The sequence below is a fragment of the Miniopterus schreibersii genome, assembly GCF_964146895.1.
Source record: "Miniopterus schreibersii genome assembly, chromosome: 4".
Classification (NCBI taxonomy): domain Eukaryota; kingdom Metazoa; phylum Chordata; class Mammalia; order Chiroptera; family Miniopteridae; genus Miniopterus; species Miniopterus schreibersii.
Genome location: NC_138105.1, coordinates 41,390,676 through 41,417,862, shown reverse-complemented (window position 1 = coordinate 41,417,862; position 27,187 = coordinate 41,390,676). Strand labels below are relative to the sequence as shown.

General features: G+C 34.5%; 1 protein-coding gene across 1 annotated transcript; it reads right to left on the bottom strand.

Moving 5' to 3' along the window:
- Positions 1-2,352: 2,352 nt before the first annotated feature.
- On the bottom strand, positions 2,353-27,182 carry ABCE1 (ATP binding cassette subfamily E member 1). Its single transcript, XM_081137059.1, has 18 exons — positions 27,023-27,182; positions 21,783-21,912; positions 20,967-21,052; positions 18,733-18,830; positions 17,626-17,743; positions 17,121-17,258; positions 16,906-16,975; positions 16,590-16,686; positions 15,603-15,692; positions 12,518-12,639; positions 10,347-10,568; positions 9,290-9,349; positions 9,132-9,190; positions 7,663-7,773; positions 7,445-7,587; positions 7,199-7,321; positions 5,547-5,658; positions 2,353-3,957 (listed from the first exon to the last, which is right to left on the bottom strand). The coding sequence occupies exons 2-18, from the start codon at positions 21,883-21,885 to the stop codon at positions 3,910-3,912; spliced, it is 1,800 nt and encodes a 599-aa protein (XP_080993185.1). The 5' UTR covers positions 21,886-21,912; positions 27,023-27,182; the 3' UTR covers positions 2,353-3,909.
- Between the last annotated feature and the right edge of the window lie 5 nt (positions 27,183-27,187).

Sequence of the window (27,187 nt, the reverse complement as noted above, 5' to 3'; positions counted from 1 at the left end):
TGGTAGCCTCATGAGCTGAGAACTGCATACAGGGGAGACAGAGTTGGGCACAGGCAAGGTTGGGAGCTGGAACAAATTTACATTCAAGCCAGGAGCACCCCAGTAAAAAGAGCAATAATGGTTAATAGAATTTCCTATAAGACAAGCCTCTCCTGGCCTGGCTTAAAACATAATGCTCTACCACATTTGTTTAGGCTTGAGGTCCAGGAATCTGCAAACTAAGATGAAAAGTGGTTCCAAGCTGGAAGTACACTTGGGTCACCTAGAAGAAGCAAACTGAAAACTTTTGGATAGACCTCAGTCAAGGAAGCCAAGGTTATTTTAATTAACGTAAAACCAGTTTGACTTATAGTAGCTTAAACAAATAGGCATTTATTTCCCTTTTGTAAGATACCTGGAGGGAAGTGGCTATTGATTACATGTCAGGACTAGCATCCTTGTGGCATTCTTGGTGTTTGTGTCACTTTATGGGCATAACACATCCACAAGAATAAGTACTAGACACTTAAAAAAAGCCAAAAATGTTTTTATTGGTTTCAGAGAAAGAGGGAAAGGGAGAGACAGAAACATCGATGAGAGAGTCATTGACCTGCTGACTCCTGCATGCCCCCCACTGGGGGCCAAGCCTGCAACCCGGGCATGTGCCCTGATAAAATTGAACTATGACCTGGTTAATAGGTCTACGCTCAACCACTGAGCCACGCCCGCTGGGCTACCAGATATCTTTTAGGAAAGCAAGAGGGCTTCCAGAAACAGGCCCCTCACCCCCCCCAAGAGACTGCTACTTTCAATTCTGTGGCTAGGACTGGGTGAACATGGCCATGTCTAGCTGTGAGAGAGACTAGGAGTCTACGGAAGAGAATTGTCATAACTGTCTTCGCCCAATTATGAACTACTGTGTGAGACTGCACAGTGCCTACCCTATCAAGTTGGTAAGGAAGGAGGTGCTGGAAGTATGAGGTTGGGAGGGAAAGCCTCACTGAACATGAGCTCACAAACCAAAATTATACAAGAAAACAACCCAAGAGCAAGACATAGCAGACAAAATACACAGCAACGCAAGTGTTAAGTGGGCAGGCTCTAAAATGTTTCAAAAGATTAAGACAATGGAATAAAACCCTGCCGGGAGTGGCCCTAGGTTGGGCATGACCTAGGATCCAGGAGATTGCAGTTCGATTCCAGGTCAGGGCACATGCCTGGGTTGTGGGCTCGATCCCCAATTGGGGGTGTGCAGGAGGCAGCTGATCAATGACTCATCACTGATGTTTCTCCCACTCCCTTTCTGTCTCTGAAATCAATAAAGATATATTAAAAAAAACCATGACAATGGAATAAAAATTAAATTCCCCAAATACTATCTTGATCATTCTAGCTGCTTTTCTAGCTGGTTTTGCTTTCTTTTCAATCCCTACTCTGAGCATGTAAAAACCTCTAACTTGAATCTTGAAGGCATGGAAAGTCCACTACAATCTGCCTGTAGCATCCTTTCACTAACCTCAGTGCCTAAGCCGATTTCTGTCTATGATTTGACATGTGTTCTGCTTTACATGGATTATTTTATCATTTTTCATTATAGGTGGTATTTTTCCTGGGAGCTGCCTCCTTCAAGGAGCCCTTTCTGACTCTCCAACACAGCTATTTCTCATCTGAACCAATGAGTTCTCATGATACACCAGGCACTGGGTTAAATCTGACATACATGTATCTAAATGTTAACCAAGTAGTTATCCTGTCTCCTACTTTCTGTAAGTAGATTCAGTCCTTCAATACAGTAGGCAAACTACATGCTAGACACCAAGCTATACATTGAATTCTAAGCAAGAGAGATACAGGATTGGACTTCAAGATGCTAAAAACAAGTATTTCTAAACAGTTGATATGTACAAAATTCAAAAGATAATGGGTATATGTGTTTATATGTCATCTTTTCTGTTCTTTAATCAAGTTACTCTTCCCCAAAGCATTAGCTCCTTGAGTATCCTTTTATCCTTTAATATTTTGTGTATTTCCATATGAATGGTATATTCTACAAAACATTGCACCATGCTTTTTTAATTAGAGATTTCTTCCAATCAGGACATATTAAACAGTCTCATGCTTTTTAATAGCTAACATCTGCACTGCTGGTGTATCTGAGTCGGTAATACTGACTTTATAGAAAATTTTTTTTGTTAGCAACTGTAAGACCTTTTCTACTGCTATGTAAAATTTTAAGTAACATCTAAATCCATATTTTAAAGATTTCATCTACATAAAAAATATTACAATATATATTCTGTCATAAGCAATAAATAGAACTGTGCTCTTAATATATATTTTCTTTAGACAGAATACAGAATCAGTAAATAAAAATAGCTTTTGGGCTTATTTTATTCAATATATTTGAAATAATCATTCACAAATTTAACCTATCCTTAAAAATAGGCACTACTGCATATTTTAGTATAATCCCATTTATATACAATACAAACCCTTTACATATTCACACTTAGGTAGGTGCACAGAAAGTGTGAAAGAATATACATTAAATGCAAACACTGGTAACCTTTGGGAAGGTAATGTGAAGGGAGATCATAACTTTATTCCATAGATTTCTGTATTTTTGAAATTTTCACAACAAACACATATTTATAGGTTACATTAATTTTTAAAAGGTCTAATGGGGCCCAGTTATATTTTCTGTCCAATTTGCGTATCAATCAAAGCAGCTCTAAAAGTCTGTTCAATAATTTCTATTTCCCCTCTATTTTGCTTGCCCCATTAATTTATTTAGTAAACTCTTTGTAGCATGTTCCAGTTCACTGCATTAGAAGTATAACTGAAAGTGGTTTCACACTGCAGGATCCCAGTGCTCAAACTGAAGAACTTGGACTTGGATTTAGAACTCTTGCTTTACACTATCCAAAACTTAAAAAAAAAAAGTGAAGATTTAATGTTCTCTGTGTCCAAACTTAGAAATGAGTGTATCTGGTACCAAGGGATACTTTGTATTGCTATCTGGGGACTTGTTTGCATTAATGTTGCCTTTAGGTAAAACAGTCCTTGGCTGCCCATCAGAAATCTGGAAATTTGAAAATACATAAATGCTTAGGCTCCAACTCTAAAGATTTTGAGCCTATACTTTCAAGGGAAGCAAGTGTTCTTTACAATACTTTTTCCTAAATCATGATCAGTGATTATATAAACGTATGTTTAAAGAAACCATTGCCTTGAGAGTAATTATAGAATATAGAATCTTATGGAGTGCTAAAACAGAGTACATCAAAGTAAAGTTAGGGTGTTTCCTTGGTGGGGATTGGGAGTATTGAAATGACTTTTTATAAAAATATTCAAAACCACCAAAAATTATAAACAATGGTTGTTAGTAACAGCCATTTTCTGACAGTGGTGTTTTGTAGATATCTTCCTTTGAAAGTCTAAACACACTGATAATATAGTGCAAAGACTGAAAACAAATAACAAATATAATCCTAATGTTTATTTACCAAAATTCATCAGTGGAGTCTTCAGCTGGCTTTTAAAATAAGGGCAGTTCATTATATTGGTATACTTGGCAAACCATGTAAGTACAGAAACCTTTTTCAAGACTTTTAAAAGGGGGCAAAACTGGTCAGCATTTGGTATATGAATATAATACATGTATTGAAAATCTTCCCACACATCATGAAAATTTGGAGGTAATTAGTATAGCTTGAGATGTGATGATTTTAGAATGTTACGCACAAAAAGGACCTCAACAAGAACAGAAAAGTGGCATTTTTTTGTGTTCAGACTACAATTTACAACACAACTGGCTTATGTTACATTAAGTAAATTATACTTCAGGCTCTAGAGTATGTGGGGCATGACAAAAATCCCAGTAAATGTGTTTCTTTTAATAAATGGCTTATCAATATTTTCAGATTCAGTCTAATCATCCAAGAAAAAGTAGTTTCCACTCTTCTTTTGTTCTACATCCTAAAAAATAAAATAGAGAAGCAACAAAAATCAACACTTTTCCTACATGTAGTGTAGACTTTCACTCAGTGTTAGTGGTGTTTACAACTGTGTACAACCCCCTCTGCACTCACATCTGCTTCTGGATATTCCTGGGTCCACTACGTAAAGGCAAGATTGCTACCTCTGCTCCCCAGCTCTACTACAGAAAATGTCCCTTGATTCACGTCAAGCAAAGCCCCTTTACATAAAATGCCTTACTTACACTCATAAAATGTTGCTATATAAAATATTGTTTCCAGGAAAAGCATTAAATTCCATTTTCATCATGTTAACTTTAAGCTCCTGGTACAATAGGTCCATATTGTCAGATTGAGAACTACCTGTTACACAAAACATACAAAAAATTTCCCCAGTATGTTTACTGACTGTCCAGTAATGATCCATCTACCTATTTGCCTAACTGCTCCGTTAATAGGGTTAAGGTATGCCTGAGATGAGGGGGCAGAAAGAACTGAACCATAAGGTTCTGCAAAAAGAAACAAAAACCCCCCTACAATACAAAGTGTTCATTCAATAAAAAAGAAAAAACCCCAAACAAAACAAAAAAATATATAAAAGAACAAAAAAGTTAATACATAAGTTCATAATACAGAAGAAATTCTTAGGACAATTAAGCTTTGTATAATAAGTGTTCTAGAATTTAGACCCTCTTTTCTGCTTAATGTTTTCCCAAACTGAAAAAACTCTTCATTTTTAAGTTAGTATTTGTCATTTCATTCTCCTGGCCAGTGAGTAACAAGTCATTATAAACAAAATACACTGAAGGCTAAAGGCTACATGACCTATATGATGACCTCTTCTCTGCCTTCCAAGAACTCATGGTTTAGTTGCAAAACTAGCATAGTACAAAACAAAATGGAGTGAGGGAGTGAATGCTACAGGTATGGTATATATAACATACTTCTAAACGTTCTAAAGTATTAAGTGTTATGGCCAGAGGACCATGAAATGTAAGCAGCACTGCAGGGGATATAAAAACAAATGGTGTTTTAGAGTTCATTCACTTTTTTTTGAGAGACCAAGACATTATTGCCTTCTAAAAACAAACAATATTTCACAGACTACATCAAGTGCAGGGCGCACAATTATTTTAGGTATCACAAAGAAAGAACAACTGCCAATTAAACTGTCAAAATATTTTTCCACTGTTTAGAATTTTATACTCATTGGAGCTTGTTTAGATGCTTAAATTATACATTTTAATTATGTTGCTCTTGTGCATGCACAAAAAGAAAAATACATAAACTGATTAAGGTATTCTTAGAAACCTGTTTCAATGGCGAATTAGTGTAATCTTTCTGAAGGCATTTTAAATGACAACACAGGTGGTATGACGGCACAACTCAGAGACGACATGACAGCTCTGTCAGAGTTCAGGCAGCAGCGGCAGTGACATCACAACTGCCGCCTGTAAGACGTAAGCATGCCATCAGGTATTAAAATGTGCGCCTAATACAGACTTTAATGAAGCAGTCTCCCAACTGAAACACGCCTGTCAGTGATTTACATGGAAGTTAGCCGTGATTTAAGACAGCCCTTCTACATACCTTAATGGAATTGAGTTTGTTTATTCGTGGCCTGTAGTTGTTTGGGTCTCTTCTGAATGTAATTTCAAGCTGAGATAAAAACTTGTTCATGCCAGCCAAAAGGGTTTGAGGGCTAGAAAAAAATAAGATCAACTGTGATTAAATTTTACTCCCTAAATTTAACTACTTTTTGGGATAAAGAGAATAAAGAATCACTGTTCTTTCTAATTCCCCAATCTTAAGTCACCTGGATAGAAGTATAACCATAGCATATTAAAAACTATGTTCAGAAATATCTTTGTTTGGCTATAATATTTTTGTGGAAAACAAACACAGTTTAACGTGTGTGTGATCTGTAAAAAGAAACATTTAAGTACTACTTTAGAAAAACAAAAGATCATTAATTAGAATTAGGAAATTACAGAATTTAAAATATGACACTTTTAGGTGAGAAGAGTATTTCACAGAAAAGGTAATATTTATATTAGAAATTAGGCAATGGAGGGAATATGTGCAACATAATGGTTTTTAGTGAGAGGAACTTTAAACTTCTATGCTTTTTCATTTCTATCACATTAAATCACATCATACATGCGGAACATTTTAAAGCATTTCATAAATACAAAGAGAGGATCATTATTTGAGTAAATAACTTTATGTGGCCTAAGAAATTTCCCTAACTCTCAAATATGTGATTTTTAGTAACTGATGTACAAATTTACAATGAAAATAAAGGAATCCTGGGAAGTTCAGTAAAGTACTTGTATTTCTTGGATAAATTATTAAAATAGCAACTCCATTCCTTTCTAACACCAGAAAGCACTATGTTGGGATCACATGAAATTAATGTTTTTATAGGTAAAAAAAATTAAAAAATGGCTGAATATAGTAATTTCATATGGTTCAACCTAACACAAGGTTTTAGCACTGAAAGGATAAGAAATCTCTCTCAAACTGATTTGAATGTTAGGCTTCTCTACATTACAAATCCAATCAAACCAGTAAGCAAAAAATGATAGGAAAAAAGGGAAAACGGTATAAATCATTACATTTGGTGTTTACTGTCAGTTGGGCAATCATGTAACCTATGTGGATCTTATTTTATCTGTCATATATGACACGGTTTCCAAGGTTACTGCAAACCCCAAATCCCACGGTATTCTGGAAATCCAAATAATACAGATAAAAGTTAACATAAATGAAAAGGTGAGGGGCCCAGAACTCTATATACTTATCCCTCTGGGCCAGCTGTTCTGTACTAATAGCCTGAAAACTACTATTCTACTGGGTTCCATTCAGTATTCCATGTGAATAATCTTGGAGGTCATAGAATAATTTCTAGAATTTCTGGCTATCTCTTTCTTTCTCTAAAAAAAAATAGTATGAGTCCCTGGCCGGGTGGCTCAGTTGGTTGGAGCATCATCCCGTACACCAAAAAGGTTGCGGGTTTGATTCCCAGTTGGTGTGAGCATGGGAGGCAACCAATTGATGTTTCTTTCTCTCTCCTTTGCCCTCTTTCTAAAAATCAGTAAAAATATATTCTCTGGTGAGGATTAAAAAAAAAATTTAAATGGTATGAGTAATGTTTATAAACTTACTGGAAAAATTTAAATAACGAGTTTCTGATTGTTAGAAGTTATAATAAGGTTGACTCTTTTAGAAAGTAGTTTTACCTGTTTGCAACTGTGTTCTTAGATGGAACACCATCAAAAACGATGACCCGATCTGCTAGATAGGTGGCCATGATGAAGTCATGTTCCACAACAAAGGCTGTCTTCTTAGCATGGAGTATGAAACTAAAACACACGATTTCAAAATCTTTACAGTTTTATATCTTCAAATATTCAAATGCTATATTAAGCACAGTTGTATGCTAGTACACATAACCAAAAGTAATACTCTTATAAGCAGGTCATTACCGTTTGACAACTCGAGCTGCCATCAATCTTTGCTCAGAATCCAAATATGCAGATGGTTCATCAATTAAATAGACATCAGCAGGTTTGCCCAAACAAAGAGCTAAAGCTACTCGCTGCAGTTCACCACCAGATAATGTCTGCACCTATTTGGAGAAATTCAGCAAAACATTTAGAGACATCCAGTTTAAAATAATAAAATAACAAAAAAATTAGAGTACCTCTTGATCAATGATGTTTTCAATCTGCAGAGGCTTCATTACATCAGTCACAAATTGTGGATGAGTGTAAGCATCTCGTATCTTTTCATGTAGTAGCTGTCGAACACTTCCCTGTTGTTAATGGAAAAATACTGAAAGTTTATTTCAGTACAGTACTGTAATTATGAACTGTAACAAAGTTAGGTTCCAGAGCAAAAGTATATCAATTTGCCACCAACAGATATCAATATTGTTTATATGCTTATCTGTCATCTACGGCACATTTTTAAATTTTTAAATTAAAAACCCATCATGCCAAAAAAGTAAAACAATCATGAAATTTGAAAGTAGTAAATCATGAGTATTTCAGGGGAGAAGTCATTTGAGAACAGGAATAATTCTCAAGATCGACATGGGTATCAAGTAACCTTACTTAATCAGTAGGATAACAAAAACTGATAGGGATGGGTCATACAATGCCCACTTCTTGATATTTCAGGAGAGGTCTGAGTTTGAGAACTTAAAAGGTAAGCTTATAGAAATTATCAATGATAAAATTTTTATTGTAAGCTAAGCCATCTCAAATAGACTTATGTAAGTGTTGAGGTACTGAGTATGGATACTATAGTCAAGAAGTTCATTACAACACCTGCAGAAACTAGAGATTAATTTCATGTTTTTAAGGTTCATCCATATTGTAACATGTATTATTATTTCTTTTTATGACCAAATTTTATGGATATACATGTTTATCCATTCATCAGTTGACAGACATATGAGCTGATTTCCACATTTTGGCTATTATGAATAATGCATCTGTGTGCAAATTTTTGTGTTGAGATAGTCTTCCTTTCTCTAGGAGTGGAAATGCTGGTTCACATGTAACTATATTTAATTGTCTGAGGAACTGCCAGGTAGTTTTTTAAAGTGGCTGCACATTTTACATTCCTACCAGCAATGTATGAGGTTCCGTATCTCCACATCTCACCAATACTTATTATTCTTTTTGATTTAAGTCATCCCAGTGAGTGTGAAATGGTTATTACAGTGTGGTTTAGATTTGCATTTCCCTAATGACTAACGATGCTGAGCATCTTTTAATGTGCTTACCGAACATTTGTGTATCTTCTTTGGAAAAATGTCTATTCAAATCTGTTGCCCATTTTTAAACTGAGTTGTAAGAGTTCTTTATATATTCTAAACATGAGTACCTTATTAGATACATGATTTGCAAATAGTTTATCCCATGGGTGGCCTTTTCACTTTCTTGATGGTGTTATTTGCAGCATAAAACACTTTAGGTTTTTAAAGGTTCATTTTGGGAAAAGATGCCTATCAGGTTTTAAAAGCATTTTCTTAGTAGTGGAAATAAATCAAGAACTATAGTTTTAATACCTTCTTTAGACACTTCTGATAATTTTGATATAGTAAAAGATTAAAGTTATAGGTATATGTATAAACTTTAATAACCAAATAACAGAACAACTCACAGTGGATTTGGGACTGATTTTCTGTGGCTTATAACTGACATTTAGAACTGGTACTTCTCCTGCAAAATAATGCAAATAAATAAGACACTGAAAACTGCCCAAACCTTTAAAGTTTACTAAGTGGAACAGAGTAGAAGGAATCAAGATTACAACAGTACCTCCTTCATCAGGTTTCAGTCTTCCAGCAAGCATTCTGATAAATGTCGTTTTACCAGTACCTGGCAACACAACATACAACAAATTGACCTGAAAGGTGCTTCACATTTAGAGTAAACTACCATGTACTACTGGGTTTTAATGGAGAAATTAGTTTTAAAGATACACATAGACACTACTGAATTCTGAAGATTATGCAGACAAATCCTTAAACTTTCATGATTCACCTCTCAAATATCATTCAACTGATTAGGAATATAAATTAGCTAAAGCTTATAATGATCATTTAAATAAGTGACAGGCCTATAAAGTATAAGACTTTGGCTACTTTTTAAAAGATTTTAGCTAAAATGTCACTGCACACAATTTATTAAGATAGTATTGTTATGATTGATACACCATCACTGTAAAGTCCATTTACATGAAATATTTGAGTTAATTGCAACCCAGTTCAAAATTCCTCCATTAACTAAAGGCTGATACATTGCAACAATCCTCATAAAAAGTTTTCTTCTACCGTTTTGTAAGCTGTAAGTATACAAATTTTTTTGTTTTTTTTTAAATCATGAACAATGTGGTATCATGAAAGCAATACCAGATATTTGGTACTTAGATTCATCTCATAATTATATTTATGATGGCAACCTAATATTTAAAAATGCTGGTAATATATCTATTTACAAAGGTAGACTAGTTTGAATTTGAAATAATTTTCAAAAGAAAGAGTGCAAGGAAATTTAAAACTTGATTGCTTCTGAATTACCAATATTCCTTCATTCCTAGTCAGTATCCTGTGCCCATCAATTTATACATAGAAAAACCAGATTTTAAAAAACCCTTATTTTTACTAGTTATGAAACAAAATAAGAAATATGAACTTAACTAAATGACAGATTAAATCATACAATGTCACAAAATGTGAACTACACTGAGAAATGTATGGCTTCAATCCAACTCCCAGACCTATAAGTGAGTCCAAGTTTTTCATGGAGTAGTTAAAACTAAGTTACTAGGTAAACAAAGCAGATGTTCTAATATCACAAAATTAGAAAAACTTACCATTTTCCCCCAACATCACCATGATTTCGGAATCTGTAAACTCTCCAGCTACAATGGCCAGTTCAAACTCGCCCATCTTTTTCCTCATTCCGGGATATTTATACATACACATTTTTTTAACTTCTTCTTCATTAGCTGTCTCAGCTACTTTAAAAACAAGTGACGCATCTCTGAATCTCAAATTTTCTGTTGGAACGTAGCCATCCAAAAAAATGTTTATGCCTGTTGAGAAGTCATTATTAATAGATTAGTAAAGATCAATTAAAGACTAAACTTTTTCTATAGCAAGAAATTATTATTATATAATAGCTTTCCAACCCCAGGCACTCTTGGGAGCATTGCAAGCATAGACTTTAAATTTCTGTAGGTTGATGATAACATGCAGTGACAACATGTTGTTTTATGTATCTAATGAAAGTTTAAATAATTCATGCATATATATGTGCCTATGTATACACAAACATACAAAGCACATCCTTTAATTACGATGTGATTTTTAAGATTTTTTTCCTCATCAGGCTTAATGCAAAAGCATATGAAGCCATTTCTACTAGTTTTTATGTCAAAAATTGCAATTTTTCTCTAAAAATGACTAGTAAAAATGGGATATTTTCATAAGTTGACATAAAATGATATAAAATTATTTGGGAAATAAATTTTTTAAATAAACAATTTAAATTACAAGTACTCATTTTCACATGAGCTATAATAATACATTCAAGTTACTATTTACTGCATTTTTTCCCTACCTATTTTTGCAGGTTTGTAAGAAATTTATAATGAATTTCATTTGACATTTTTTGGCTTCATTATACAAAGTTAAACACCATTATCTAAAAGGTTTTAAAAACTGAAAATAAACTAACATACTAAAGGAAAGCAGAAAGATTAAGTGGTTTGTTATTTGAATTGTTTTAACAGATAAGGCGCATTAAAAGCCTTACCAGGAATTATTTCTTCAATGGCATTTATAACTAGAATTATGAAGAGTGATTGCCAGGCATCCACATCATTATCAACAGGACTCTAGAACTGTAACTACTATATGCCATAGAGTAGGTACTCAATAAATACTGGCTAATTGAAACAAATAAGACATAAATGTTTTTGATATCATCTCTTTAAGACTACTAGCTGAGCAATCTCACAAATTTTCCCTTAAATTATGCATCTATTTTCTTCAAAGAAGAAGAAGTGATAACAAATCCTTCCCCACATCTTAAACTAAAATATTTATGTATTTTTAATAAATTAAAAAGCTACTGCTGCCTTTTTATGCAAAATGTATAATCCAACACATTGCTTTTTCCAAAAGTGTCTTAAGTACCTCAAAAACTATCACTTATAGATTATGGTATTTTTTCAAGATATGGACTAAGTAGTCCTTTTAGGTGTTCTAAATTCTCAGCTTAAGGCATAAGCCAAAGAGAAGAAATATAAAGTAAAATAAAAGGAAGCAGTGGAAGGAAATGGGAAAAAAATTAAAAGGAAAAGGCATACCAGGTGGAGAGTGCACTGATATTGTTTCAGGAGCCACTTAGTGGTAGGCTAGTTTTTACTTTTGTCTAACTTGCTTAGGTAGGGAAGAGCATGGAAAAGAGAGGCCAGAGAGTCCCTCTTTCCTGAAAGTAGAAGGAATACATAAAAAATATACTTACTAAGCTATTTTACTAGACTTCTTCTAGTCACTTGCTAATCTGTAATATATACTTACTAAACTACCTTATGCTGAACTTTTAGGCAGCCCTAGCTCTACAAACTTAGAATAGATAACATACATTTAAAACAAGATAAGCACTAAATGAATTTTAGGAGTTTCACTATTGGTATTGGCCTGTCATAGATGAAGTTGAAGATGGTAAATAATACAATAATTCTACAGAAGCTAAAATATAAAAGAAACTTAATATAGCAAATAAATAGTAAAACTGATAGAGCATTTCTACCCACTCCAACAGGAAATTCTCCAAAAAGAAAGGTTTTGTATCACAACTAATGAATATAACCATATATATAATACATATTCTCTTGAGTGATTAAATTCCATGAGACCAGTTTTAGATAAATAATATTAGACCAACATATGTAACTACTTAGTATTGACAATGATACATTTTCTAAGCAGTAGAGCAAAAGGAATAGAGCACTGTGAAAACAGTTTTGCAAGTTACCTTCTCTTACACTAAAAGGCATAGTGACAACACCGTAAGCACTTGGTACGCCATATAAACAGCAGATGAAGTCTGAGAGATAATCTAATACACTTAGATCATGCTCCACCACAATGATATATCTGAAAATTAATACAGATTTAAAATGTAACAGAATATACATGATAAAATTAAAATTATATTTTATTATAATTGCCACATAACATTTTTTTAACCACAGTGTAAATTTCAGGAAAAGAGATATATTTTTCAAAAACCAAGTGTAAAGACCATATTAAACAAAAGCCATAAAATATTTCTTTAGGACTCTACCAATGTTCATATTTCAAACTGGTACCCTAAACTAAAAGAAAGAATTAACATGAAATTGTTTATGGATATAAGAAATGTGTTTTACTAATAAACATATTTTTAAATACACTTTACAAAGCACAAACAATTAATAGATTTAAATCAGATGTAACCTAAACTGTTTGATTATTAGGCTATTCACCTGGCTAGCTGTGGTCAGGGATGCAGAGAGGAGGATGTGACAGAAGCCTTAACCTGATCATTTTCATTGTAGCTGGGAAAGACAAATCTCATTTTCTTCAGGTCGCCTGACATGGCTCTCAGTTCCCAATGAAACAAGTAACATCCTTAGACTTTCTTTTAAGACCTTCCAAAACTTAAGCTACTGTTTTTATTTCATTTATATATAGGGCACACTGAAAAATGGATCTTTCATTATTTCCTGAACAATCCACTTTTCCATTTGTGTGTGTCTCAGGGGTACTCTATCTCCTGAAAGATCTCCTGCCTAAATCCTCACCTGTTGAAGTCCCCCCAATACCATCTCAAATCCTAACTTCTGTAGGGACACCTTTCCTAACAGGCAAATGAATTTTCTTTCCCTCATTCTTGAACCTTCATCACTGATCTAATACTTGGACTTTCTGAGTACCCCTACAACTTGCCCCAAACACCTTAAAGAGAGACTGCGGTCTGCATCTCGATGATCTTTACTCTTGTAGTATGTACAAAGTCTTGTAATATGTACCAAACATATTTAATAAAGTTGCTGAATGACAAGATGAGGAATTTGGACTTGTGCTAATTGGCAATGGGGAAAATGATAGGTTCTTAAGCAGTATTGTCCAGTAGAACTTTCCCTAATTATGGAAATGTTATCTCTCTATGTTGTCCCATATGGTAGCAAGTAAGTACATGGAATGTGCAACACTTAAAATGTAAATAGTTTGATTAAAGAAATGAATTTTTAACTTCTATTAAAATAAAAATAGCAAAATATGGCTAGAGGCTACAGTATAGTTTTAGAATAAAAGTGACATAAAAAAATATCGTTTCACAAGATTAATCTGGCAAGAATAACCACAGACCTTTTAAAAGGAAGCTATCATAGTAATCCGGGTGTCAGGTAGTAAAAGTAGGAATGAAAAAAAACACATGGGGCAAGTTTAATATAAAGAGGAAATAGTGAGCCAGTATTCATCCTGCCTTGTGTCTCTGTTGGCAATGTTTCATTATCTGGAATAATTCTCTACTTTTTACCAAAAAATCTTCAAGGCCCATATACTGCAGCATAGTATTATCTAGTGGCTTTTAATTTACTTTAAAAAGAAACAACAACAGAACAGGTCAAACCTCCTGCTTTCCCTACTTATGGAGTTTATGCAAAAGTTCAAAATGTAAAAAAATTTAGGAGGACCACTCTATTTTCTGAGGGTTTGGGAAGAAACAGAAATCTGTAGCATAATGAGAAATCTATGCTGTGAAAATTTATACCCTAAAATTAATTTTGGTTTACCTGTTGGTTTTTAATCTTACTGAAGGTGTTCTAAGATGACCTCTTAGAGGTCGAATGCTAGAGAAAGAATCTCTTGCATTATTTTTCCTTTCTCTAGTCCATCTTCTTTCTTGTTGTTTATCTAAGGATATGATCTCTCAAATCTTTGCAAAGCACTTAAAGATCAAATGTCTTGACATGTTTTAGAATTTCAGGATGCAGATGTATTTCTTATAACTTTTTATCAATTTATTACTGCAGAGAGATTATTTTATCCCTATACCAAAGAACTTGAACATTTGTGCAATTGTCTAACTCAACCATTTTCTTCACTTTGTTAATCTAATTTTTTACATGTTATCCTATTACAAGTAAGGTTACTGTCCTCTGATAATATAGGACTGTAGTGATTTGTCTCAGTATTTACAAACTGAGATACATGTCATCTGATTATAAATCACTATCCTCTTCATTCACCTTTTTATTATGGTTAGGCTATTACTTGATATTTTTAAAAAAAATTATGTGTGAAGGTAAATTATCTATGACTTATATTTCAGTATAAAAAAGGTGTATAAAAATATTTTATATAAAGGAGCTAGGGTTTAGAACTATTGATTTGACTGTTTGTGCATTTTCTTTACCAGACTCTGAAATCCTTGACCACTGGGACTACATCTTATATTCTTGCATTCCCTAAAGAGCCTATCATAATGTCCAGGCCAATGTACAAGGTAAAAATTACAGCTACTATTGGCCCAACTAAGATTGTTTTTTTATCCCTAATATTCTAAAGAGTCTACCTTGAAGATTACTATGAGGCTCAAACGAGATAATGGATTTAAAAACTCTGCAAACTGCAAAAGCATCCCATAACTACAAGGTGCTGTGATTACTTAACAGAGGTTGAGAGTTCTCTTAGGTTTGGTAAAACACTGAACAACTGGAATTATTCTGATTCTTATGTTCTAAATTTTGTGTGTGTCTGAGTGACATATCCATTTGAGGATCTGGTAAGAGCTAAGGTTCTGCTTCCCAGAAACCCATTCATATGTACCAGAATTTGCAGGCATTTCAGAGTATTTGTAGTTCTCTGGAAACAGGCATAGTGGTAAATGAATCTTGCGTTAAGAACCTATGTTCTAAATAGAGGAAGGTAAATTCAAGTGGTAGCTCCAAATAACCAAGACAGAAAACATACACACGTATATGATATTGATGGCCCTAGTGTTTAATCTTCAGAAATCTGTAAAACTCCCCAAACGAAATAACATAGGCATATGGCAAGTCTGTACCTACCTATCTGGATTTATGAGAGATCGGATGGTAATCGCGGCCTTTAAACGCTGCTTGACATCTAGGTAACTAGAAGGTTCATCAAACATGAAACTATGAAAAAAAAAAAAAGCAAACATAATTTGAAAGACAAGCATGACATAATTCTATCTTACATGTTATTTTAAAGCACTGTAATAGAGTTTATATTTGAATAACAAAAATCCCCTTATCCTAAAGAGGAGTCTACCCTGTAATGGTAAAAACTCCTGTATCTTGTTCAGAAGTAGAAGAAATGAAATTACGAAAAGCTGGACTGCATATTGAATATGGGGAGACAATCCCAGATTAGGCTACCTTACAAATTGTTACCTGCTTATGAAAGACATTCTGATATAGTCCAAAGTAATCCAGAGAGCTTTTCTCTTAAATAGCTAGTTAGCTGAATTAAAGCAAACAGTTTCTGGAATGGAGGGCAATGCATGGACTTACTTTGTGGAGAAGAGCTAGCCTACTTTAGATGCCAGAGCAGAAACATGGAAGAAGATGGGAGCAATAATTATCTGGGAGAAAAGGGGCCCTGGAAGGCAGGAAGCTTTTGCCCTTTTCACTCTCACATGGCATGCCATCCTGATTCAGAGTAACCTGAAAGACCTCACGTTCTACTTGAGGTATTTAAAAAACTTGCTGGCTTTGTTGGAGAGCTTAAGCCTTAAAAAACATTCTTCTTATGCACAAAGAGAGTTTAAATAATAAACAACCTACTTCACATTAAAAAGATGTGGACCCCATCAGTTGTAAAGTACTTATCTAAATAAATGCTTCTCCCCCTGCAGGAAGAATGGGGAGAAGGGGCAGGGGATGAGCAACTGCTTCAACTTCTTAACTCAAAATGAGAATCTTAGATACTACTTGTATTAATTTCTCTCAAAACCACAACTTCATTAGCAGTATAACAAATAAAGCTCTAAAGTAAGGATTGAGATCTATAAAAGGTGTAAGGTAACCTACATATCAGCTTTCTGTATGCAAACGACAGCACAAGCAAATCTCTGCAACTCTCCTCCTGAAAGATCTTCCACATTTCGTTCTTTTAGATGGGTTAGATCTACAAAGAACATAGATGCACTGTGTTTAATGTTATAAGTTTATTTCACCTCTGCTAAGCAAAATAAATATTGTAGGTCATTCTGGGTTTGAATATTTCAGTTGAAAATTGTGCAACATAAAAAGATGACAACTACCAGAGATTTTCCCATATATTTCAGTAATGCATATAAAGACTTATATTTTATGATTTAAGTTTAGGGCCTATTAAAATACTTACCAAGCTGCTGACATACAATTGCTTGTGTCTTTGTTTCATCCTTTCGGTCCAAAATAGACCCCACTGTCCCCTGTCATAATGTACCAAAAATAGTTATTACTGTTTTCCTCCAATATTAAAATTAAATTCAATATTAAAATTCCTTTAATGTTTCCTTTAATTTGATATACTTTTTATACCTCCGTTGATATCTGTAAAACATAAATTCAACTGACCTTTGCAGCCTTGGGAATCTGGTCTACATATTGAGGTTTGATAATAGCTTTTAGGTCATCTTCTAGAATCTTGGTAAAGTAATTTTGCAATTCAGATCCACGGAAGTAAGTCAAAATTTCTTGCCAATCAGGTGGATCCTAGAAATATACATATAATGACCTGATTTTAATAATACAATTGCAAAGAGGATGACTGTTATATAAAATACAACATGTGGCCAAATGGAATACTTTTGGCTTCTAACTTAATTTTAAGATTGAGGATTTAATTTCATATCAAGGCATACCAACTCATAACAGTTTAACGAAGCTCAGAATAATCACTTAAGTAGCATCAACAAATTTTAATTAAAAATGAAGGCGCTTCACCTATATATAGTTTCTCAGCATTAATTCCACAAATAATAATGAAAATAACTTTTAAAAAAGTCACACATACACTCTCCTTCAAAGTCTCACAAAACTGACCCCAAGATATTCATGTTTATAAGGTGGTAATACATACATCATACTTTCCAAGGTTTGGTTTTTGCTTTCCTGCTAAAATTTTTAAAGCAGTTGACTTTCCAATACCATTAGTTCCAACTAATCCCAAAACTTCACCTGGACGAGGGATAGGCAACCTGTCAAAAGTATACAATAATAATAAAATTTAGACTTAGGTAGAAAAAGCTACATAATATCAGAATGACATACTTTAATACACTTGCACTCCAAACACATCCATTAAGCTAAAAGATATATGCCAGATATTATTGGCTATTAGAAAAAAAACCCAGCCAAGATTAACTTAAACTGTTAATTGTTAGAAATGCATCTATGACAATATTACTCCAAGTTTTATTTATTGAACTTTTATTCAAAGTCCATTCTAAAGTAATAATTCTTTGCATATAAGGCTCAGTTTTAATGTATAATAAAAATGCTTTGGTAAAAAATATAATAGCAGGTGCAACCTCACACTGTTGAGTTTTTTTGCCTGCCATTTACTTACAAGGAGAGAAGTGCCACATGAACCAGAAATATTCCACTTCATTCTCCCTGCTGCAGGAGGCCCTTTAAAGCTGGCAGGTTGAGAAATACCTTTTTATTAGTTAAACCTAGACTTCCAGATTCAAATATTAGTGTTCAGCAGATTAAAAACCTCAAAGGACTCTGGTAATTTAACAATGTATGTACAAGTTCAGAGTAATATTCTCTGTAGATCATGAGATTAATAGATAAATAAAATCAAGGACAAGTTTCCTTAAAAGTCATTTTGGGAACTTAGGTATTATTAACAATAGTGATTCTCAAGCCCAGTTATATATTAGAATCATCTGGGAGCTTTTACAACTTACTGAGGTCCAGACTTTTCATCCTGAGATAGGATGTAATTCAACTGGGCTGACACCTGGGCATTAGTAGTTTTAAAAAAGATCGCCAGGTAATTATAATGTTAGCCAGAATAAAAGACTGAAATGTACAATATGATTCTGCATGTGTTACAATACTGTACTTCTCTTTAGTGCATGGATAATACAATTTCCCCCCAGTTTTGCATTTCTCTGAAAATTCCAAATGTATTTTACTTTTGACTGAAGTAAAGAGGAATGTTGACTTGAAAATATACCTGTGAAGTTTGAAGGCATTGGCACAATATCGATGTGTTGTTTCTTTTTCCAAGTTGCTTGGTAAATTGACAATTGATAAGGCGCCAAAGGGGCATTTCTGTTATTTAAAGTAAAGAATTAATTTTTTGTTAATTTTTAAAAGTATACACATGACTAAAATGGAGAGATTAATTTTTTATAAGCAATATTCTGAATGTGGAATTGTATAAAGATGTAAAATATTTTTTATTTCCTTTTCTTATTTACTTAAAAATTAAGTTTCTCAAAGGCAAGAATTGTACCAACTAATTTTGCATTACCCTTTAGTGACTGCCATAATCTTAGACATTTAATACTTATTGAAAAACTTTATAGAACTTGGAGGTTCTGTATTTTTTTACATTATTAGATAAGAGAAGGCTAAGAGGCAAGATAAAACATGGTTACTGACTACTATCCAACTGCATATTCGGCCTATGACAGATTCCTTCCCTCTACTTCCTTTTTCCTGTCTTTGTATGCATCCGTCTCTACCTTGTAAAGTCCTTTAAGGTCGTGGATTGTACCTTATTTGGTCTATTTATGTCCCAACAACAGCTAGCATAACATTTGAACAGGGCATGGATTAATGACTTTTTGCTGTAATTTTTAACCATCCCATATGAAAAAGATGCTTCATATTCCAACTGAGTAAATTCACATTAAAAAAAGGTTTATACATAGAAAAACGTATTTAAACAACAGATGAGTATCAATCAGGTAACTGTCTATGGAACAAGAATGGCAAGAACTGGAGGGTCATTTCAGAATGGTAATGTGGCTACAAAAATTTATCAGAAGTATACATAGCTTAAAAAAGGTATATCCCAAGAAGTATAACCTCACATTTGAGATCTGTTTACCAGAACTGTTCAGTGAGCTCAGAGACTAATTCAAAAGTCTCTGTATATAAAGATTTCAGTGAATTCCTATTTTATGTTACAAGAACATAGATAATTAAAAAATAACATTTTTTTTTCTAACAAAGTAATTACTACCCTCTAAGCAAAACTATTAGTTCTTTACGTGATATTTTTCTGCCAATCAGGTTAACTCATTTATAGAATGCTTTTTATTACATCAATGTACATAAAATGCTTATAGGCTGCAAGTAATTTATACTTCTCTAAATCTACAAGGAGAAAGATAGCCACACTGTTCATATATGAGGTGCATTAGAAGTGCCTTAGTTTTCAGGGGGTATATACTAACCCCACCTCCAAAGAGACTCATTACATTAGTATCTTTTCAACCACTGAAGTGCGTACCCCAAATTTTGGAACCTCACGTTTCTACAGCAGTGAAAATAAAAAATAAAGTTCTTTCTTCATAGAATTAAAAATATATTGTTCAAAATCAGATTTCCAGCACCCAGAACATTGGTATGTAAGAGACTTGCAAATATCTGCTGGAAGAAATGTTTCCTGCATATATTTTCCAAATAAGGGAAAATGCTTTCAGGTACAAAAATCTTTCCTGATACTTAACTAAGGATTCAGAAACCAATGCAAAGTACGCATAAGCCTTATTGGAATGAGTAACAGGGTGGTATCCATACTCTAGTAAAAGTCCTTTCTAAAATATACTATTTATGAATAAAAATACCTAAATTAAGAACTTCATGAACTGGCTCCTCATGAAATATCTTTCATGAATTTAAGTTGGAAATTCATCATTCTAAGTCAAAAGCCCTAATCAAACTATTCAATGCAACAAAAACTAATTGGGGTATTTTGAAAAATTACACTATTGAAATAAATTCAACAATAGAAAAATGTACAATACAGCAGAAAAACCACTTAAAGATTAGGTTAAATTGAATAATTTTGGCTATGTGCACTTCTATTTAAAAGGTGTAAATTTAAAATTAAATACAGACTTGAAAAAAAAGTAATATAACTCATATTTTTTGTATTCATATTTATAAAAAGTTCTGATGAAAACACTGCTGGAGAATGTTATAAAATGGTGAAAAAACATTAATTTTGGTTGGAAATGGCTTTATAAAATTGAGTATGGTGAGGATAACTTTTAAATAAAAATCTGGCTTAGTTAAAAAGCAGCAATATTAGGTTATTGATATAAGTACTAAATTTATATACTTCACTCATTGTTTTATATTTTGCCTCTTTAAAAACAATTATAATGTATTCAGAATGTTCAGATTTCATTTTCAGGTTACAAACTTGATCTGGTAAATAAAAATACCACTTACCTTAATACAAATCCCACAACCAATACAAAGAGTTTCAGAAATCCATGCTATTTTGCTCTGGGGTGTAACCTCAATGCATAATTTTCCTGGCAAAAGAAAAGATACTCTTAGGAGGCAAGAGGATGATGACTCTAAAATGTTTGTTTTGTTTAATTTACTACTGGGGAAGAAAATATGCTAGTAAAATTGTGGCTAATCCTAAAAGTTTTATTTTTAGGCTGACTGACCTAAATATTTAATTCACAAAATATGCTTTGGACATGGTAATGCATACCAGAGAAAAGAATGGAATATGTTAGCAAGATCAGTGAAGTTCTAAACAGGTAAGTAGTCACCTAATATACAGACAAAATTAAACTTAGCATACAAACAGGGATATTAACAACGGAATTTTTGAACAGTGTGGTAGACTATAATAGATGACATCTAAAGTCTCTTTTAAGATTCAAAAAGCTTAGTACATTTAATGTTACAATTACTTTAATATAGTTCTAAAGAGTACCAACAATTCACCAATTCTGAATTACTATAAATTTACTTAGTCTTGAAAATACAGCAAAACCTCATGAACAGTCATTCTTATTAAGCTCTTTAAAGTGAGATTATCAAATATAAACATAATGGCAGTCCTTTCTCTATTATAATTAAGGATTTTGTAGAACAGTAAGAATCTCAGTCATTTGAACTCTTGATTTTATATTCAATAAACTTTAAAAAATATTAATATTAATACATTATCTTATAATTAGAACTATGAAGCCAATTTAATCCTTTTAAAATCTCTTATCCTCAAGTGATCCACACTGAAGAGCTTACCCATTCGAACCACAGGGCAACTCTTTTTACACTCTTGTCGACACTTCTTAGGTTTACATTTGTCGTGGTTGACAATAGAAATTCTTGTTAATTTATCTGCCATAATTCTAGGAAGGAATATCCAGCTCTTCTGTTAAAGAAAAATTAACAAAATTAGGGCATAATCAATGCAATTAATTGAGAAATAAGTCAGGCATAAAAGTTAGATAGATGGACATAAATTATCACTATATTCAGATATGATTATTTGGAACTAGTAAAAAAACTAGTAAAAGTAATACAATAATTTAGTAAGGTTGAGAAAACAAAATTTACATATGAACCATTAATCAAAAAATTTATATAAAGAAAAAAGCACCATCTTCAATAGTCACAAAAAAAGAAATGACCTAGTAATCAACAAGACATACAAATGTGAGGCAACTTTTAAAATACGACTGAAAAACATTAAAAGACCCAACAAACAGCATGACATGGTGTCTCAGTTTTTACAACAGAAAATAGTTAACACTAGAGATTTAAGCCTTCTCCTTTACATTTAATCCAATCTCAAGGGGAGGAAAATTTAACCAAACTAATTTAGAGCTCTTATGCAAAAAGAAAAGTAGTAACAGCCTGGAAAACTGAAAAAGAGCACGGGGATGGGGAGACGTATATTTGGCAGATGGAAAAACATGACTCAGTAATTAACACTGATACCAGTGAATAAATACAGGCCAATGCATGAATACAGAATAGAAAGAACTGACATGACAACTAATACATATGATAAAGACGTTACTCCCTCCCTCAAACTAACCATTACTTCATGTCTTATCCATCTGGCTATAATGACACTACCAATGGAAATGGCAATTACTAAGGTTCTGACCATCATGTTGATAAAGCAGAAAAAGTAAAAACTGCATTTCTCTGGGAATTTGCAATATGGACAAGATAAATTTTACGGTAACAGCACTGAAAAGAAAAGGAAACCAAGTAAAACTAAGTATATATAGACTGTGCTCACTTTTAAAGCTGTTATTAAGTCTTAATATTTAACAGTGCCACCAATTATGTAGCTCAGGTCAAAGTGAACTTAAAATCTCTTACAACACTGGACTTAGTGATAGACTTAAATTGAACTTACTTTTCTTAGAATGGTTATTACAGTAAATAAGTCCAAAAAAATGCCTTAATACTCAAGTTTTTCCTAGTATCTAATGAAAGAACCTGAAGCCAAAAGCCTATTTACTGACAGACATTCTGTTGGGTTTTTCTACCATGACTGTGATCCTCATTCCTCTTTTTTTTGTTTAACAGACTGTTTCCCCCTGTAGACCTCTCAAGCGTTTCTCACATACCTCATTATCATTAGGCTTGGAGAGGGATAAAAGATTTTGCTCCTCAGAGCTATTCCCTATTATTATCTCCCCCTTCTCACTAAGAGTCAGCTTTTGCCTCTCAGATCATCCAACTTCTTATGTCATTTACTGACCATCAGATCACTCACTCCCACTCTGAGGATTTCAGACCTTGGCTAACTTTCACCCCCTTTTACAACTCCTGTCACAATTCTTGGTTCAATATGTTCATAGGATCTTCTATAAATAGCCTGTCCTCTCAGTTTATTAACCCCTCTCCTCCAATGTTCTTGTCTTTCATCCTACCTCAGCCACTCATTCCATTTCAAATCCTTGACCTTGTCATTACCAATGAACTGCAAACCTTCTATAGCCTCCATTACAAATAGCCTCCATTACAAATAACTTGTTCACCAACCACCACTCTTATCTTTTCAGTACACCCCTCTCATACACAATCCAATCCTTTGAATTCCCTCATTTCTCAGACCTCCTATCACTATCTCTTGGCTTGACCACATTTCCACTTTTCCTCAACCCTTTGTAGCTTCATTTCCCTCCATACCCAGCTAAAATTCCATTGTTGATCATTTATACCCTTAAGTACAATCCTGGTTCAATGCAACTCTTCACCTGCACACTAACAGCTGAAAATGGGTGAGAAAAAACAAAGCCATGCTGCCCAGTGTCACCTCAAGTGAACCCTTGTGCCAACCAGCAATCACATTATAACGGTTTCCAGAACTAAGTCCATCTGCACACCAAAAGACACCCACATTTGACCCAACAGTTCTCCTCCTATCTTTCACATCACGTATTCTTCCCACTGGCTTATTCCATCAGCATTCAAACACTATTATCTGACCTCACTTCCTTCACTGGTTTACATCTTCTTTCTTTTATAACAAGACTACTTGAAAGAGTTGTCTAGTCAGTTGTATCAAATTTCTATTTTCTCTGGAATCCATTCCAAGTTCTAATGAATATCATTCCATCAAAACAGCTTGTCACACCGTTACTCTAACAGCTTCCCAACGGATCTCTTTGCTTCTCTTACCTCCTTCTGTTCCAATCCTTGACAGTTCATTCTCAGTACAGGAGCCAGAATGACTCTCTTAATGTACCAATTCATGTCACTCCTCTAACTTGAAATCCTGTAATGGATTCCCTACTCACTGAATAAAAGTCAAAGTCCTTAAAATAACCAACGAGGCACTGATCAGCCTCTGTTAATATTCTGAGCTCATCTTCAACCACTCTAGCTGCTCATTTTGCCCATCACGTTGGTTCCTTGCTGTTCTTAGAACATGCCAGACATCTTCTTGCTTCATGCTCTTGGCATTTTCTCTTCCCTGTACCTGTAATGCTATTCCCCCTAGTGAGTTACATGGCTCACTCCTTAAAGTCTTTAATCTTTATTTCTCAGTGAGCCTTCCTTCTCTAGCTATACTACCCAAAAGTATACCCAACTGCCTTTCTGTCCCTTATCCCTGTTTTTTTCTTAGCTCTTTCTATTATATGACAAGTTTATATGTATTTCACATATATGTATATATGGTATATGTACACATTTATCGTGTGTATGTGTATATATATGTATTTATATATTCTCTCTATATATACACACAGATAATATTTTTCCCTTCCCAAGTAGAATGTACTCCATCATGAAGGGTAGGAATTTTTGTCCAGTTGTTCATCTCAGTGGCTAGACCAGTGTCTAGCACTGAAACTGAAGCATATGAATGAAGAAATAAATTTAAATATAGTAAACAATTTTCCAACAGGTTATAACAACTTCAGAAATCTTTCAAGTTACCAATATTTCACAGTGATGGTTATCCACTAAAGTATATACTGAAAAAAAAGGAGACTATATATTATGTAATACACAAAGTTATATTAATAGGTTCACTTTAACCCTTTAAAAACTGGTTCAGTTTTCATAGAGATTAGAAAAGGAAGAAATTAAATGACTTTTAAATTGCTCCAAAAAACTATCATCCTGGAAATGACGGCTCCCTAAAAACTGAAGGTTCTTTAGTTAGCTATTAAAATAAAACTGGACACCATACAAATTATCCAGTGAATAAGTGCAATGAATTCTCTAGGGGATGAATCTTTTATCATGAAATTTCTTAAATTATATCTGCTAAACTACTAAAATGTTTTTCACACCATTTAAAAAACCGAGTGACTAATGATTTTTATAGAAAAAGAAAACATTCCAGAGATAGTTAAGCTGATTTACATTTTTTTTTTTTTAATATATCCTTATTGATTTCAGAGAGAGGAAAGGAAAGGAAAAGAGATAGAAACATCAATGATGAGAGAGTCATTGATCGAGCCCACAACTCGGGCATGTGCCCTGACCGGGAATCGAACCCTGATCACCTGGATCCTAGGTCAACGCTCAACTGCTGAGCCACGCCCGGCCGGGCTGATATACATTTTTAAAAAAAGTGATAAATTACTTCTGGGAACAAACAATGACCATCACTGTCATTCTTCCAAGCTGGGAGGAACAAGGGAAGTGCGGCATATATGAAAAGCATTTGTAGTCTAAGACCAAAATTACTATAATACCATGTGAAAGCATTTAAAGATCAGTGTTAACAAATGACGCTTAAATATCACACGAAATACTCTAACCTATGATTATTGTAGATTATTAGTCTTGTAAAACGCACACGTTAGGAATGGTACACAACTGATTTCAGAATCTTAAACTGAAGACATTTAGAAGGGACACTGAATTAATATCGCTTTCTCCCACTCCCCCAGCAATGAAATGTTCTTCCTAAAAAAAAATTTTCATAGGGGAAAACAATGTCTTGAACGAAAATAAAAGAAATCCTTTTGGTTCGAATACAGGTGAAGAGCCCTTGGTTAACACTGACAGGTACCTGGTTATAGAATGACTATTCCCAGTGCAGTACATGGGAAAAATGTGCTGAGGACTGAAACACAAATGCCACTGTCATTAATGCCTAGTTAGCAGCCCTGTGGAAGATAAAAGGAAAATAAAACATTGTTTTGACAGTTCTCACTTTTATTGATTTAACCACACACACACAAAAAAACAGGCTTATGCAGTTTGTGGGATGTGGAAGGGCTTTGACCGTCGTGACTACAATGCACGAACCAATAAAGGGAAAATAAAGGCATATTTTGAGTCAAGACACCGCCCCTGATCTCAAGGAGTGTAAGACATAATCAAGGGGAAGAGGTAATAGCCACACCGAAGGGAAAAGTGCCGAATGCTATCAGAGCGCACCAAAAAAGCTCAAAGTGTTCAACTGGGATACTAGCTGCGATCACCCCAGTTACAGCCGGGTACACGTTGTTCTATGAGAAAAGCAGAGCGACGCCTGGCCACCGTTTCTGTCAAGGCTGGGGGAGTGGACGAGGAATATTCAACTTCATGGCGGCAAGATGCCGCGACTCATTACATAGTCACCAAACGGTGGAGGAAAAAGTCACGACTCCCCATAATCAAATACGCACATGTGGAAATATATACATTTGACTGTGCCAGGGGGAGAGTGGGGCAACGGCGGTGCTACAAATTCTGAGGGCGCCTTCTCTAGAAGGTTCAGCTCTAGGGTAGGAGAGGTGGTAAAGGGGGCCTGGAAGCGGCGGAGGTTGGATCATTGAGATGGCATCTAGGTCCCTCCTCGTAGCCTCTGGCGGGGGTGGTGGGCAACAGCGGCCGAGAACCAGATCAGCTGGAGCGGAAGCGCGACGCGCCATGCCCGCGCCGGCTGCCACGCGCCGGGGCTGTCCCCATCGCCGTCACCTGAGGCCTAATCAAAGGTTCTCGGAGAACGTCCCTACAATCTTTAAATCGTGGCAGATCGCAGCTAACGGCCAAACCCCTCCGAACTATGTACGTACCTGGAGAGAACGATCCCTGGCCGAGGGGAGCGCAGAGGCCAAGTCAGCTTCGGCTGTCACTTCTCAGCTAAACAACGTGTTCCTACGGCCTCCGGCCAAAATGGCGGTACCCAGCCGCCGCCTAGCGCATGCCTCAGGGACGTAGTGCGCGCACGCGACTGAGAG